Source organism: Bos javanicus, chromosome 28, assembly GCF_032452875.1.
Source record: "Bos javanicus breed banteng chromosome 28, ARS-OSU_banteng_1.0, whole genome shotgun sequence".
NCBI lineage: Eukaryota > Metazoa > Chordata > Mammalia > Artiodactyla > Bovidae > Bos > Bos javanicus.
Window position 1 is genome coordinate 26,047,063 of NC_083895.1, and position 13,793 is coordinate 26,060,855.

Genomic DNA, 13,793 nt, shown 5'->3' on the forward strand with positions numbered 1-13,793 from the left:
CCTGAGTCAGAGACAGGGTTAAAGACAAATATTAGAGCAAGAGATGCTCTTAAGTGCTCATCACTTAGGGGATTATACGGGTTTTAGGAGCTCTGTGCCAGGAATCGGGGCAGAGAGAAAAATTTATGTTTTCTGTTATCTTACAGTATATATGAGCACTATGACAGGAAGTAGAAGGGATAGGAAGTATGTGAATGCACACATGCCTGTGTGTGTGCGCGTGTGTGTACAGATGGCAGTACAAGACCGAACTTACCATATGACATATAAATGAAGACCTGAAGGAAGTGAGGGAGTGAGTCACAGGGATATTCAAAGGAAGAATACTCTAGGGAGTGAAATCAGCCAGCGCAGTGGCTCAGAAGAGGGAGTGTGCATGTCTTAGGTACAGAGATGAGCAGGTCAGAAGTTCAGGATGGGGTGGAGGTGGGAGGAGGCAGTGAGAAGATCACGTAGGTCCTCACGGGTCACTGCAAGGACCTGGCTTTTCCTCTGAGATAGGAGGCTCTGAAGGATTCCAGGCAGAGTTGTAATATGATCTGACTTAGTTTTTAACAGGGTCACTCTGGCTCCCAGCTGAAAATATACCAAAAGGAGTCAAACATAGAAGCAGGAAGACCATCTCGGAGCCTTGGAAAGGCATTAATATCAGTACCAAACTTATATGACTAATTTTAGGGAGGAATCAATTTATGTACCTTATATATCAACCTAAGTTTTTGATCCTGTTTCCTCTTATCTTCTGTGTTTTTCCTGGGAGCCACTCTTCAGTACTTTTATCATCTATTATACCTTATGCATGCCTTGCTTTTAGCACTTAAATATTGTATTCTTATGATATTAAGGTTAGAACTGTCTCATTCTTCTTTATATCTCTAATATCTTATGTAGTACCAGGTACATAGTGGTTATTTAATAAACTTTTATTGAATAGATTGGAGAAGGAAATGGCAACCCATTCCAGTATTCTTGCCTGGAAAATCTCATGGATGGAGCCTGGTAGGCTACAGTCCATGGGGTCGCAAAGAGTCAGACACGACTGAGCGACTTCACTTCACCTCACTTCACTTATTGAATAGATATATGAATAATGATACTAAAAACGAATAATACATAAATAGATGTTATATTTTTTCATCCTCAAGTTTTTGGAGTACATAAATACCTCCAGATTTAGTTTTGTGATATCTTCCTAGAATTCACTATATTAAGAAACAAATCAGGGATCAAAGCTCTGCTAGCAGTGCTGAGATTCGATTGCTGATTTTTAAAAATTCTTGGCAGCAGAGCTTCAAATATTCCCATCTCCCAAGATGAAGAGTGACTTGTTAATATTAGTACTGGACGGAAGGGCATCCACCTACACCTACAATGTTTGGAATCTAATGTAATCCCTTCTTTTATTTAATCTGTGTAGGCCAAGAGCAAGAGGATTTATGGACAATACAGAATGTCTGCAAACACTGCTCTGTTAAGCTAAAGGTGTCAGCAGGTGTTTTATATAAAAGAACCCACAGAATTTGGGCCAGTTAATTTGTTTTTCTTTTATTTTTTGGCCACACCTCATGGCATGTGGGATCTTAGTTCCCTGACCAGGGATTGAACTGGTGCCTAACTGCAATGGAATCACAGCATCTTAACCACTAGACTGCCAGGGAAATCCCCGGACCAGTTAATTTGAATTCTGTCACTAACTAGGCATGTGACCTGAGCAAGCACTTCAACTACTTAGGGTATAGTTTCTTATCTGTAAAATGGGTGTTAGTTCAGGGAATCACTGAGTTTATTTCTAGGTCTAAACTTCCATAAATCTTCAAATGCCTAGAAGCTGGTTTAAGAAATTATCTTTACAATTACATGACTTGTTTTTATTTTTCCAGGGGTTTCTTCTTCAGACTCAGAAGGGGACCCTAACAAGGATGAAATGAATCGGTAATTCCAATTTTCTATCTTATTTAGCATCCTCAGGTCCTGAGAAAACTGCTAATTGTTTAGTAGAACTTGAAGAGTGGGGCTGCAGGGTATGACATCAGAAAAAAAAAATGAGTGACTTTGGGTAAAAAGCTATTTCTTTGCTTGTTGTTGCTTAAAAGATTAGTGTTCCCAATGTTTTAAAAATGAAATATCACCTATAAAACACCATCATACTTATATCTAAAGAATAAGAACAAATAACTCAGTGGTCCAAAAAAAATCATGTTTTCTGACTAAAGAATAGTACTCAAAATAACACACAATCTGGTGAACCAAAAATATATGTATAAGTTATCTGGGCAAGTCATAACCTTTTTGCTAAAGTATTGGGTACTGAACAAAGTTACATTACTTTCCACAACCGTTGGCTAAGCACCTACTCTGTACCTATAGAGGAGCACTGTATCAAGTGCTTCACTAGATACACTGGGTACTAAGAAAAATCAGATGCTTCCTGCCTTCAAGAAGCTCACAGCCTAGTAGAAAGAAATATACATATAGCAAATATAGCAAAAAATGTACACCATGTATATAGACATTCAGAGTAATAAAGTATAATAGACTATGACAGACCCATGTGCAGGGTTTAAGGATTTGACACAAAGGACCCCTTATTGCTTGGGGAGGGAAGGAGATCAGGAAAGGTGTCACAGAGCTGGGGACCCTAAGCTGGCTCTTAAAAGAACAGTAGGTGGAGATTCCCAAACAAGAGAGGAAAGGGTGTTTCAGGCAGAGGAAATTGTGGACAGAAAGCATAGGAACTAGAAACAGCCGTCTCTTGAGACTTTCTGAAACATAGGCAATGTCTGAAAGAGTAAGGAGTTGTTAACTGAATTTGCATATTCTATCCTCTTCCACAGAGGGCAAGCTCCTTAAGGGTAGAAATCATGACTTATTCTTCAAACTGGGGAGTGGCGGTGGGGGTAGGGAGTATGCCTATCTTAGGCTTCCCTTGTGATTCAGATGCTAAAGAATCTGCCTGCAAAGTAGGAGATCCAGGTTCAGTCCCTGGGTCGGGAAGATCCTCTGGAGAAGGAAATGGCTATCCACTCCAGTATTCTTGCATGGAGAATCCCGTGGACAGAGGAGCCTGGTGGGCTACAGTCCATGGGGTCACAGAGTCGGACATGACTAAGCAACTAACACACACATGTCTACTTTGGAATGGCAAACTGCTTTTAGCTTTTGTTCACATATGAAAACTTATAACCAGAGTAAATTATTTCTCCCTTTAACCTTCTTCCTTGTCATTCCCATGGCTTCAGTTCAGTTTTTTCTTCATTCCTCTCCCTTTATGCCAATTACCTCTTTATAGGTGCTCCAATCTTTTTCTCTCTTTTATAGTTTCCAAACTACCCAGTTAAAAGATCATTCTGAGCTTATCATTTTCTTGACTTAAAAAAGTATTGTCTATTGGAAAATAAAAATCAAACAAAACAAGCAAAAACATTTAAAAAAAATCTCAACACGGGCATACAAAACTTTATTCACTAGAGTATCAGTCAGGCTTTCCTGCCCCTCCTCAACCATTCTCCCACCTCAGGCTCTCTACACAGCTGCCATTTCATTCTGTTCACTTTGCTAAGATTGCCCTATCACTTCTGCCTGGCAAACTCTTATTTATCCTCCAAAACCCAGTCAAGTCACATAATAAGCTCCTTCTCCACTGCACATCACTCGTTCCTCAAGGCTCTCATAACACGGCTTGCAAGCCTAATGGGTATGAATTTGACATACAAACTTAAATAAGAAATATCTCATTTGTTCATTTTCTTTAAATCTACTTGTGGTAGTTAGGATTTAGCTCCAGTTGGGTATAAATAGAGACCCCAAATAACAGTAACTTAAATAAGACAAATATTTTTCTCCTTTACATAAAAAATATGAATTTTGCTGGTAAAACAGCTCCACCTTGCACTGGACTCCAGTCTGCTTCCAGCTTTCTGCCTCCTTCCAAGATGCAGCCTCATCTTCTCAGTCTAAGATTGAAAGGAATAAAGGACATACCCAACCTCCTTTTTAAGGTCATCTCTCTTAAATTACATATAGCACTATCCTTCATTTCCCATGACCAGAGTGTGGCCACAGTTAGCATCAAGGAGGGTTGGGAAATGCAATCTTTTTTTGGAGTAGCCATGGAAAGAAATCAGGGATTCTGTTATTGTAGAAGAAGAAAATGGATGCTTCAGGAAAACTAATAGCCTCTACACCATAAAATGATTCTGCTTCTGAGACCCCACTCTACCTGGCTCTGGGAAAATATTCAGTCATTATTGGGTGTCCCTTTTGCTGCCAAAGCTTCTCTTGTGGCTCAGCTGGTAAAGAATGCACCTGCAATGCGGGAGACCTGGATTCAATCCCTGGGTTGGGAAGATCCCCTGGAGAAGGGAAAGGCTACCCACTCCAGGATTCTGGCCTGGAGAATTCCATGGACTGTACAGTCTACCGGGTCACAAAGAGTCGGACACAACTTGCAGTTTCACTTTCAGTTTTGCCTCCAACATTGAGCAAAGATTCCTGAGATATAGACAGATACAGACACAGACATAGATATAGATATATAGTGTGGTATTAAACATTGCTCTAAGCATCTTCTCTGGTGACTCAGATGGTAAAGAATCTGCCTGCAATGCAGGAGACCCAGGTTCAATCCCTGGGTCGGGAAGATACCATGGAGAAGGGAACAGCAGCCCACTCTAGTGTTCTTGCCTGGGAAATCCCATAGACAGAGGAGCCTGGCAGGCTATACAGTCCATGGGGTCACAAGGGGTCGGACACAACTGAGCAACTAACACACACACTAAGCATCTTACATGAATTACCTTATTTTACCCTGTGAGGTAAGAATTATTATTTCCTCATTTTATATATGTGGAAGCTAAGGCAAAGAGAGGTAACATACAGACAAAAGAGGAGCCTATCCTGACATCGGTCATCTACCCCCACAGATTAGGGTGAGAAGCCTATGTCCCAGATCTCAAGGTCCCTTCAAGTCCTGACATGCTTAGGGACTGATATGGTTAGCAAGACTGGGAGCCTTTAATCAAAGGATTGCCATTCTGTCTGGACTCAGGTTCTCTCTCTTGTTAGGTTCTCTGGCAAGATACCCAGACCTCTCTCTTTCCCACAACAAAACTGAAATAATCTCCCCTCTGCAGACTTCTCAAGAATACTTTCTGGCTCCCCTGCCCTTCAAACAATCTCTTTAATTTAATTTGTGTAAACATGAAGAGCTCGTTGTCTTGGGCGATTTCTGCTGTTTGCCACATCAAAATCCCAGAAGCAAAAATGTACAAAGCCTGGCCTCCTCCTTGGAATGGGAGGGGGAAGACAAACACAGAGAGCAACAACAAAACAAACCTCAAAAAAGTTTTTGCACGTGCACTGTCATAGCCCTTGTCTTGAATCTCAGCAATGAACACGTTTGAGTCCCCAGCTCTGCGAACGGCAGTGAACTCAAGGACAGAACTGGCGTCTTATCATCTTCCTGTTTACATTGCCTAACAGAGTGTACAGCAGAGAAGCCCTCAATAAACGTTTGTGCGATAATGTTGAACAAAAAGTTTTGTAAGCAGTGCTGAAAGCTTTGCTGAAAGAATTTTCACAAGAATGATAGGTCTGTTTTATAATCTGTATTTTAATTGTTTCTCAGAATCCAGAAGCCAAATGAGGTGTCATCGCCTCCCACTACTTCTGCAGCCATTCCTTCAGCAGTACCCCAAACCCAGCATGTGGTGGTCCAGCCCAGGGTGTCAACCATCCAGCAGGTACAAGAGTCTAAGTGAAACACAAGTGCCATGAATTGTGTCAAGCAGGCACTGTGACCATGACCCTCTTGTATGGCACGATCGTGTTCTCCTCTGGTGCAACTTCATAATGACGTTGGGCGACACACTTCTATAGTCATGATGATCACTTTGTACTGCCGGTATATGATATCAGTAGTTCCCCTGGCTTTGGGAACATGTTCTATAACTTCATAGGCAAGTTTCATAGGAAAAGAAACTCTACAAATTAGTCTCTGATACCCCAGCTTTTGAAGGGCATGGATTACATATACAATGAGCTGCCAGCTCTCCCACTGGCCCAGGACTCTCTTGAACCTCAGTTTTTCTAAGATAGAGTAACCATTAAAATAACTTTCAGAAAACTTAAAGTCTCTCATCCTTCAGGTTGATTATGATGATGATGATAGTACATGCTTATTGTAAAAACATTTAAAAAATACAAAAAGCATACTAAGTAAAAACTTAATCAACATTCTACTTCTCTGCTCCCACTCTTCAGAGGTACCTCCTGTTAATACTTTCTATCAGTTTCAGGCATTTTCTTTGCATATCTATATGCATATCTTTGCAAACTCCAGGAGATAGTGAAGGACAGGGAAGCCTGGTGTGCTGCAGTCCATGGAGTCACAAAGAGTCAGACACAACTTAGTGACTGAACAGCAATGCATATACATTAAAATATGAAATCATATTAATATAAAATACTTGTAATGTGTTGTTGTATATTTAAATATAAATAGTGATGTATATAAAGATCTAAAACCTTAAAAAAATTTTTTTTAATTTTCTTCAGCATACTTCTCTGACCCAGTTAGTAACGCAGAGGGGTCATATTTTAGTTCTAATCCAGTAGTTTTCAAACTGTGATCTGTGAAGCCTCAAGAGTCTATGGAACCTCTACAAGGGGTTAAGGTTCATTACTTAGCTCTTATGTAAGGGGCTGGTGACGGGTGGCATGTATTTACAGCCACTGTGATGTAGGAAGAAATAGTAATACAACCAGTTCAGCATAAAACTTGGTGTCTGTGAATCATGACATAGAAAATGTCAGTCTTTGGTTTTAGATTAATTTCATACACCAAATTCTTTAGCTTGTTATACGTATCTATCATCTATCTACCTACCTACCTGATAATTCTAGTGACGATGAATCTATTGTTGGTTCCCTTCTAACAGTGTCAGAGCCCTACAAATTATCTGCAAGGATTGGATGGAAAACCTATCATTGCAGCTCCTGTGTTTACAAAGGTAATCAAAATGTTACTTCTTTCTGCCATGGCTTTAAACACAACACAATACCCAAAGCTGCAGGATCCAAGATTCACTGATTTTATCTCAGAATTTTGTTCTCTTATAAATACACTATAGGGTTTGGGTTTTTGTGGTAGTTGTTACCATGCCTCCTGAAGTCGGAGATGTCTAATAACAGTTTGTGTAATAAAGTAGAGGTCATCCCCATCCCCATTCACCACACTGATCTCTATGGCCATCCTATTGCTTTAAACACGGTAGCCACACCGACGGGTCAGGTGTTAAGGTTTCTAAGCACTCCACAGTTTTCTCTGGATGTCTTTGGTGCTCAAGGAGATGCAGTTACATGCTCTCAGAAGGCTTAATATAGACTTTGTCACTCAAGGACAAAGAGCATTCTTTTTCTAATCCATAGTGTCAACTATTGTAGCAGCATCAAATTCTGAGTCTCATAATCTTTGTCTTTAGAACTGGAAATTTTACTCAGGAACTTTCTTTACAAATGAAAAAAAAACAAAAACCAAGGGTAGGCAGAGAGATTAAACAATGTATCCAATGTCACAGACCTTGGTAGAATCAGGACTAGAAACAAGTTCTCTCATTTCTGTCTGTTGTTCTTTCTATTATATAACATACTTTGTTTATATGTTGCCCAGGACAGTAAATTCAAAGGTGAAAAACTGAGTCACACTGAATTTGTTTTGGTATCATGAAGACTACATGAATGGAGTTTATAAATTATGGATTTATAATTTGTTCTTTATATGAATACCAAACTTAAACCCAAAGAGATCTTATCCTCTCAGAAGTATGTTTTAGAGCAATGGTTCTTGATCAGAGTTAATTTTGCTCCTCAAAGGACATTTAACAATGTCTGGAGACACTTTTTGATTTTCACAACAGGAGTTGGCATCCAGAGATACTGCTAAACTTTCTGTAATACACAAGATGACAGCCTTCTGCAACAAAGAATTATTCAGTCCAAAATGCCAGTTAATCCTGGGGTTGAAAAATCATGAATTAGAGAAAAATGTAAAAAAAAAAAAAAGGTGTCTTTTCCAATAAGTACTGATCCTAAAGGAGGAACTAAATTCACAACTTCCACAGAAACATCAGTTTTAAGAGAAGTTCTACCGTATTAGCTCATCCAAGATGGTTTTCCAAAATTAAGCAGAGTCTGAGTGAGACATGTTTATCCATGACCGTATCAGGTGGGCAAACATTCTTATGTGAAACAAGATGCATCTTGATTTTTCAGATGTTTCCTGTAACCTGCTTTCAGAATTTAAGTTTTGCTATTTTCAAAGACTAGCAGTAGGAAAGCAATGTGTTCTGATTTGGTGACTACCAGACTTTAATGACAGAGAAGGCAATGGCACCCCACTCCAGTACTTTTGCCTGGAGGATCCCATAGATGGAGGAGCCTGATGGGCTGCAGTCCATGGGGTCACTAAGAGTCGGACACAACTGAGCGACTTCACTTTCACTTTTCACTTTCATGCATTAGAGAAGGAAATGGCAACCCACTCCAGTGTTCTTGCCTGGAGAATCCCAGGGACAGGGAAGCCTGGTGGGCTGCCGTCTATGGGGTCGCACAGAGTCGGACACGACTGAAACAACTTAGCCGCAGCAGCAGCAGACTTTACTGAAGATTTTTAAGTGGACCTGTGTGTGTGTGTGTGTGTGTGTGTGTGTGTGTAATACAGCTAACACAGCTACCTCTATTTGTCTTGAAAGTGAAAGTGAAACTGAAGTCGCTCAGTCGTGTCCAACTCTCTGCGACCCCATGGACTGTAGCCTACCAGGCTATTTGTCTTAGTTCACTGCTAAGTCACCTAGCCTTAAAACAGACCTTTAAATGTTGAGAAATCTGAACACTTTGTCGTGCCGATTTGTCATAACACTACCTTTGTCAGGTATAGTTATAACATTACCTTCTTCAAAGGTAACGAAATCACAGAATAATTTATTCTGTCCCAAACTGAAGTCTCCTCCCACTCTTCTCCTCACCACCATCTGCCCAACCAAACAGCAGAGATGTGTCCTTACCTCCCTCCACACTTTCAGATCCTTTGGGGGTGCTGTCTTCTCTGCATCTATATCATCTGGTACATATCTCTGATATAACATTTAGCACAATAATAAAAAGGTTTACTTTTCTGTCTCTCCCCAACCACCTAGAAGCTTCTCTCTAATATCTAGATAGGAGTCCACCATGATTATAATAGGTCCAAAACTATCTTTATTATTCCCAAAAGCCTAATAAGACTTTAAAAACTATTCTTTACATTTAATTTTCATGGACTGGTTAGTCACAAGTTAGCTGTTTTTGTGTGGTGACTGATTACCTCCCTCTAATTATATGCTCTGATTTGCAGATGATATATATGCTTTGATAAATAAAAATGAGAAAGTGAATTAGTCATCAGTGTATGCTGTTTATCAGATAAATCTCCAAAAATGTTAGCTCCATGGTGGGAAAGCAATCTCTAATACAGAGATTCAAACTTTGGTGAGGCTTTATCAGTCCTCGGAAAGTGTGCTTTTGTCTCCATAAATGGGATCAGGGTTGTTCAGATGTAGGGCTCTAGCATAGCCTGTGGCTCAGATTCCAGAGGGACTTATCAGCAACAGTGTGCTTGCGTTAGTTTCCATGAGTGAGGGCAGAACTGAGGTCATTGTCACTGCCAGTGTCATTAGAAAATTTCTGAATCAGAGCCACTGATGATGGTAACCACGTGGCGTGAGCCATGATAACCGATCATTGGCATATGTTTGCTTGGGTTTTTCCTTGTTCTATTTACTTCTTTAGGAACTTCTGGCATTCCAGTCCCTATGATTCACTTCTATACTGCCCAACAAAGCATTTCTCTGCCAATAATGGCAAGAAGCCATTTTTAAAAGGGGCTTCCCTGGTGGCTCAAACAGTAGAGCATCTGCCTGCAATTCAGAAGACTTGGGTTCAATCTCTGGGTTGGGAAGATCCCCTGAAGAAGGGAATGGCAAGCAATTTGAGGGCAAAGTTTTATTTAACCCCTTCTACCTCCTTTGGTGATGGGGAAGTACTGGTATTATCTTCTCTTTAGAGAAGGTTAAAATGAAAAGGAGGATTGCCCAGCAAAACAGTGGTAGAATTTGAAAGAAGTGTGGGGTCCCATATGCTAGTCCATTGCTCTACTTATAGAGGATAACTTTTTTTTTAACCTTTTTATTTTATATTGGAGTATAGCTGAATATAGTATGGGCTTCCCTTGTGGCTCAGTTGGTAAAGAAGCTGCCCGCAATGCGGAAGACCTGGGTTCGATTCCTGGATTGGGAAGACCCTTTGGAGAAGGGAAAGGCTACCCACTCCAGTATTTTGGCCTGGAGTCCATGGACTGTATAGTCTATGGGGTCACAAAGAGTCGGACACAACTGAGCGACTTTCACTTTCACTTTTCATAGCTGATTAGCAATGTTGTGATAGTTTCAGGTGGACAGCAAAGGGACTCAGCCACATATATACATGTATCCATTCTTCCCCAAACTCCCCTCCCATCCAGGCTGTCACATAACACTGAGTAGAGGTCCCTGTGCTGTACAATAGGTCCTTGTTGGTTACCCATTTTAAATACAGCAGCATGTACCTGTCAATCCCAAACTCCTTAACTATCCCTTTCCCTCATTCTTTCCCCCTGGTAACCATAACGTTCTTTCTCCAAGTCTGTGAGTCTGTCTCTGTTTTGTAAATAAGCTCTTATGAAGGATACCTATATTTTTAAATACTTTACGAAATAGACTATCCTCCATCCTCTATATTGTATCAAAAACGCTTTCACTCTGTTTATGGGGGGAAAACAGTGCTCACACTCCTTGAACATGAAGGGAGGTAGATGATCAAATTAGAATCTTACTCCTATCACTGCGCCCACTCCAACAGCAGCTGCTCAGGCGGGCTTTCAAGGCTGCAGCAGCACTGGCTCCAGCTGCTTCAGCAGTAATTTGAAGAGTGCAAGGGGGCAGGGGAAGTGAAAATTTGAAGAACGGCACTTCATTATATAATAGCAGAGGCAGGAAGCCCTGAAATAACTGGGCTGGTGGTTGGCTCTAGACTGCTGAAGACTACATGGGCCCCTCTCCCCAACCTGACAATTCCAGAGACTTCTCTGGCTCAACTGTTGCCCTGGACACTTGTGACTATCTTGGAGCAAAAAGGGTTCTTTATCAGTAAAAACTGCTCTGATCCAACTCCAGCCTAAGGCATGACAGCATTCATTTCCAGCATCTCCCAAAGTGCAAAAGCAGCCACTAGAATTAACAAAGAGAATAAAGTGACGATATGAACCTTGTAGCTGACATCTTTTCAACCAGTAAGGGAGACGCCTTTTCTCAAGGATGTCCTTGCACTATATCTGTGGGATCTACTGAGCAGGAACTGTGTCCTTTCAAGTCACATTTACAGCACCTGCACACAGCACTTGGTACAAAGCAGGCACCCAATAATATTTATTCTGTGGTGAATCACTTCCATTTCAGCTAAGAAGGAGTTGCTGCTTTCCTCACTTTGTGGCTTCGGAGTGTCTTTAGCAGGAACAGAGAAAAAAAAAATCCAATAGCAAATGGCTGTGCAAGACATGCTTCTTAGGGTTGTGTTGTCAACTTACCACACAAAGAATGTCTTCCTGGATGATCAGTACGGTGATGACACACAGACAGATGTGCACTTTGGATACTGTTTACCTCAGCAGGTTGTAGACTTTTCATTATAGGGACTTTAATTCAAATCGGTAATTCCTAGTTAAGACTAACTTAATCTTTGCTTGTTGGGAAATGTTTCACGTCTTATTCATCTTCAGTGAAGTCAAGGTAAGTATGATCAAGTCTTATACAATGTGCTGTTAGTAACAGCCTAAGACCTACTGCTGTGTTGAACATGGCCCCATTTACAAAACGTGCAAAAGGTGTAACTGATTTGGACAGTGATGTGAACTGATTTCTTGTCATGAGACTTTTGTAGAAAAGCACAGCTTTTAGCAGTAACAACTATCATTGTCCTTCAAATCATGACCTTCAACAACCTTTTCTAAGTGGCTTGTAAGATGACCCATGGCCACTCCTTTACTGAGTATTGATGATGTGTTACACTGGAACAAGCTTCCATCTCATATCACAGACACTTAACAGGCATATTCTGTAACTGTAGTAATTCAAGTGTCTTGGCTATTGTCTCCAATAGAACACAGGTCTCGGCTTTCAATGTCAAGTAAGTACTTACAACAAGCTAACAGTGGTCTCAACTATGAGTAACATATTCTCTCAAGGAGGTCCTTCTGCAAACAGGACTGGGGCTTCCCAGGTGGCCCTAGTGGTAAAGAACCCTCCTGCCAGTTTAGGAGACGTAAGAAAGAAAGGTTCAATCCCTGGGTCAGGAAGATTCTCTGGAGCAGGAAATGGCAACCCACTCCAGTACTCTTGCCTGGAGAAGCCCATGGACAGAAGAGCCTGGTGGGCTACAGTCCACAGCATCACAGAGTCTGACACGACTGAACCAACTTAGCACGTACACACAGCGCTGCCAGATTGAGACTTGGTTCGTATATCCGAACTGCAAGTCAGGTCAGAATGAACAGATCGACCTCATTCTGCTTACATTCATTCTTTAAATGTGCCACGCTTTTTTTATTCAATCCCTTCTGCAGCTGCCACTTTTTTTTTTTTTTTGGTTTGCTTTTTTTTTTTTTTTAATTTATTTTGCCTCAAGAAGAAAGAGACTTCATTATGTATGAATCCCAGGGAGATGTCTGATTGCCATTAAAGTTTTCGATAGACTCCCAAACTATCATTTTCGCACAGAATTGGCTCAGATATCAAAGTGAAGGGCATATTCACCAGCCTACCAGGAGCACCCAAAACTCATTGATGTTCCCTACTTATTGAGAACATTCTTGTCACTAGAAGCCACTGTTTGCGAGTAGACGAGGAAAAACCAAGTTTTTAATCAAATGGTTCCTCATTACTTCAGAAACCACTCTGCAAATTCCATCCTGAACTCCTTCAGCAAACAAATTTGGGAATGCAAAAAAAAAAAAAAAAAAAACCACCACCAAACCCACTAACTTTTGTCTGTGGCGCCCCCTGGCAGTCACAATATCAACTTACACACCCTTCTCAGGTAAAAATCTCCTATGGTAGCTAAAGCCATGTGGTTCTCCTCACCCTGTTATTCCTTAGACAGATGTTGTGAATATGATGGGTCCATGCACAAAATACCATATATTGTTAAGACAAGAGCTGTAAACAATCATAAAATATTTATCAGAGTGAATGACAAAAGCGAAAAAGACTACTGGCCCATCCTTCTCCAAAGTGAAATGTAAGTGAAAGTTGCTCAGTGTAAAGTGAAAGTGTCCAGCCCTTTGCAATCCCAGGTACCGCAGCCCGCCAGGTTTCTCTGTCCATGGAATTCTCCAGGCAAGAATACTGGGGTGGGTTGCCATTTCCTACTCCAGGGGATCTTCCTGACCCAAGGATCAAATCCAAGTCTCCCACCCCCTTCTGAAGCAAGAGCCAATACCTAAATGCAGACCCCAAAATTGTAATAATAGGAAAGCCTGAATTATTTATTGCTAATAGAGCTTGTAGAGGAAGATAATCATAACCTTTCCCATGTTTGTAATCTTTTAGTCTATGGTAAAAATATGCCCACACACATGCCAACAGAGCTTTTCACAATCAAATGAAGTACCAATAACACAAATGAACGTGTGACTTTAAGCTCACAAAGCACGATGAGTGAAAGAC

The 13,793-nt window shown here is 40.8% G+C and overlaps 1 protein-coding gene across 3 annotated transcripts in view; it reads left to right on the top strand.

Moving 5' to 3' along the window:
• Window positions 1-13,793, top strand: part of MYPN (myopalladin) — a 114,458-nt gene that overhangs the window by 49,995 nt on the left and 50,670 nt on the right. For all 3 annotated transcript variants that reach the window (XM_061405132.1, XM_061405133.1, XM_061405130.1), the window contains 3 exons: window positions 1,881-1,932; window positions 5,627-5,741; window positions 6,939-7,010. In XM_061405132.1, coding sequence (XP_061261116.1) covers window positions 1,925-1,932; window positions 5,627-5,741; window positions 6,939-7,010 — 195 coding nt within the window. In that variant the 5' untranslated portion in view covers window positions 1,881-1,924. The remainder of the gene's footprint in view (window positions 1-1,880; window positions 1,933-5,626; window positions 5,742-6,938; window positions 7,011-13,793) is intronic.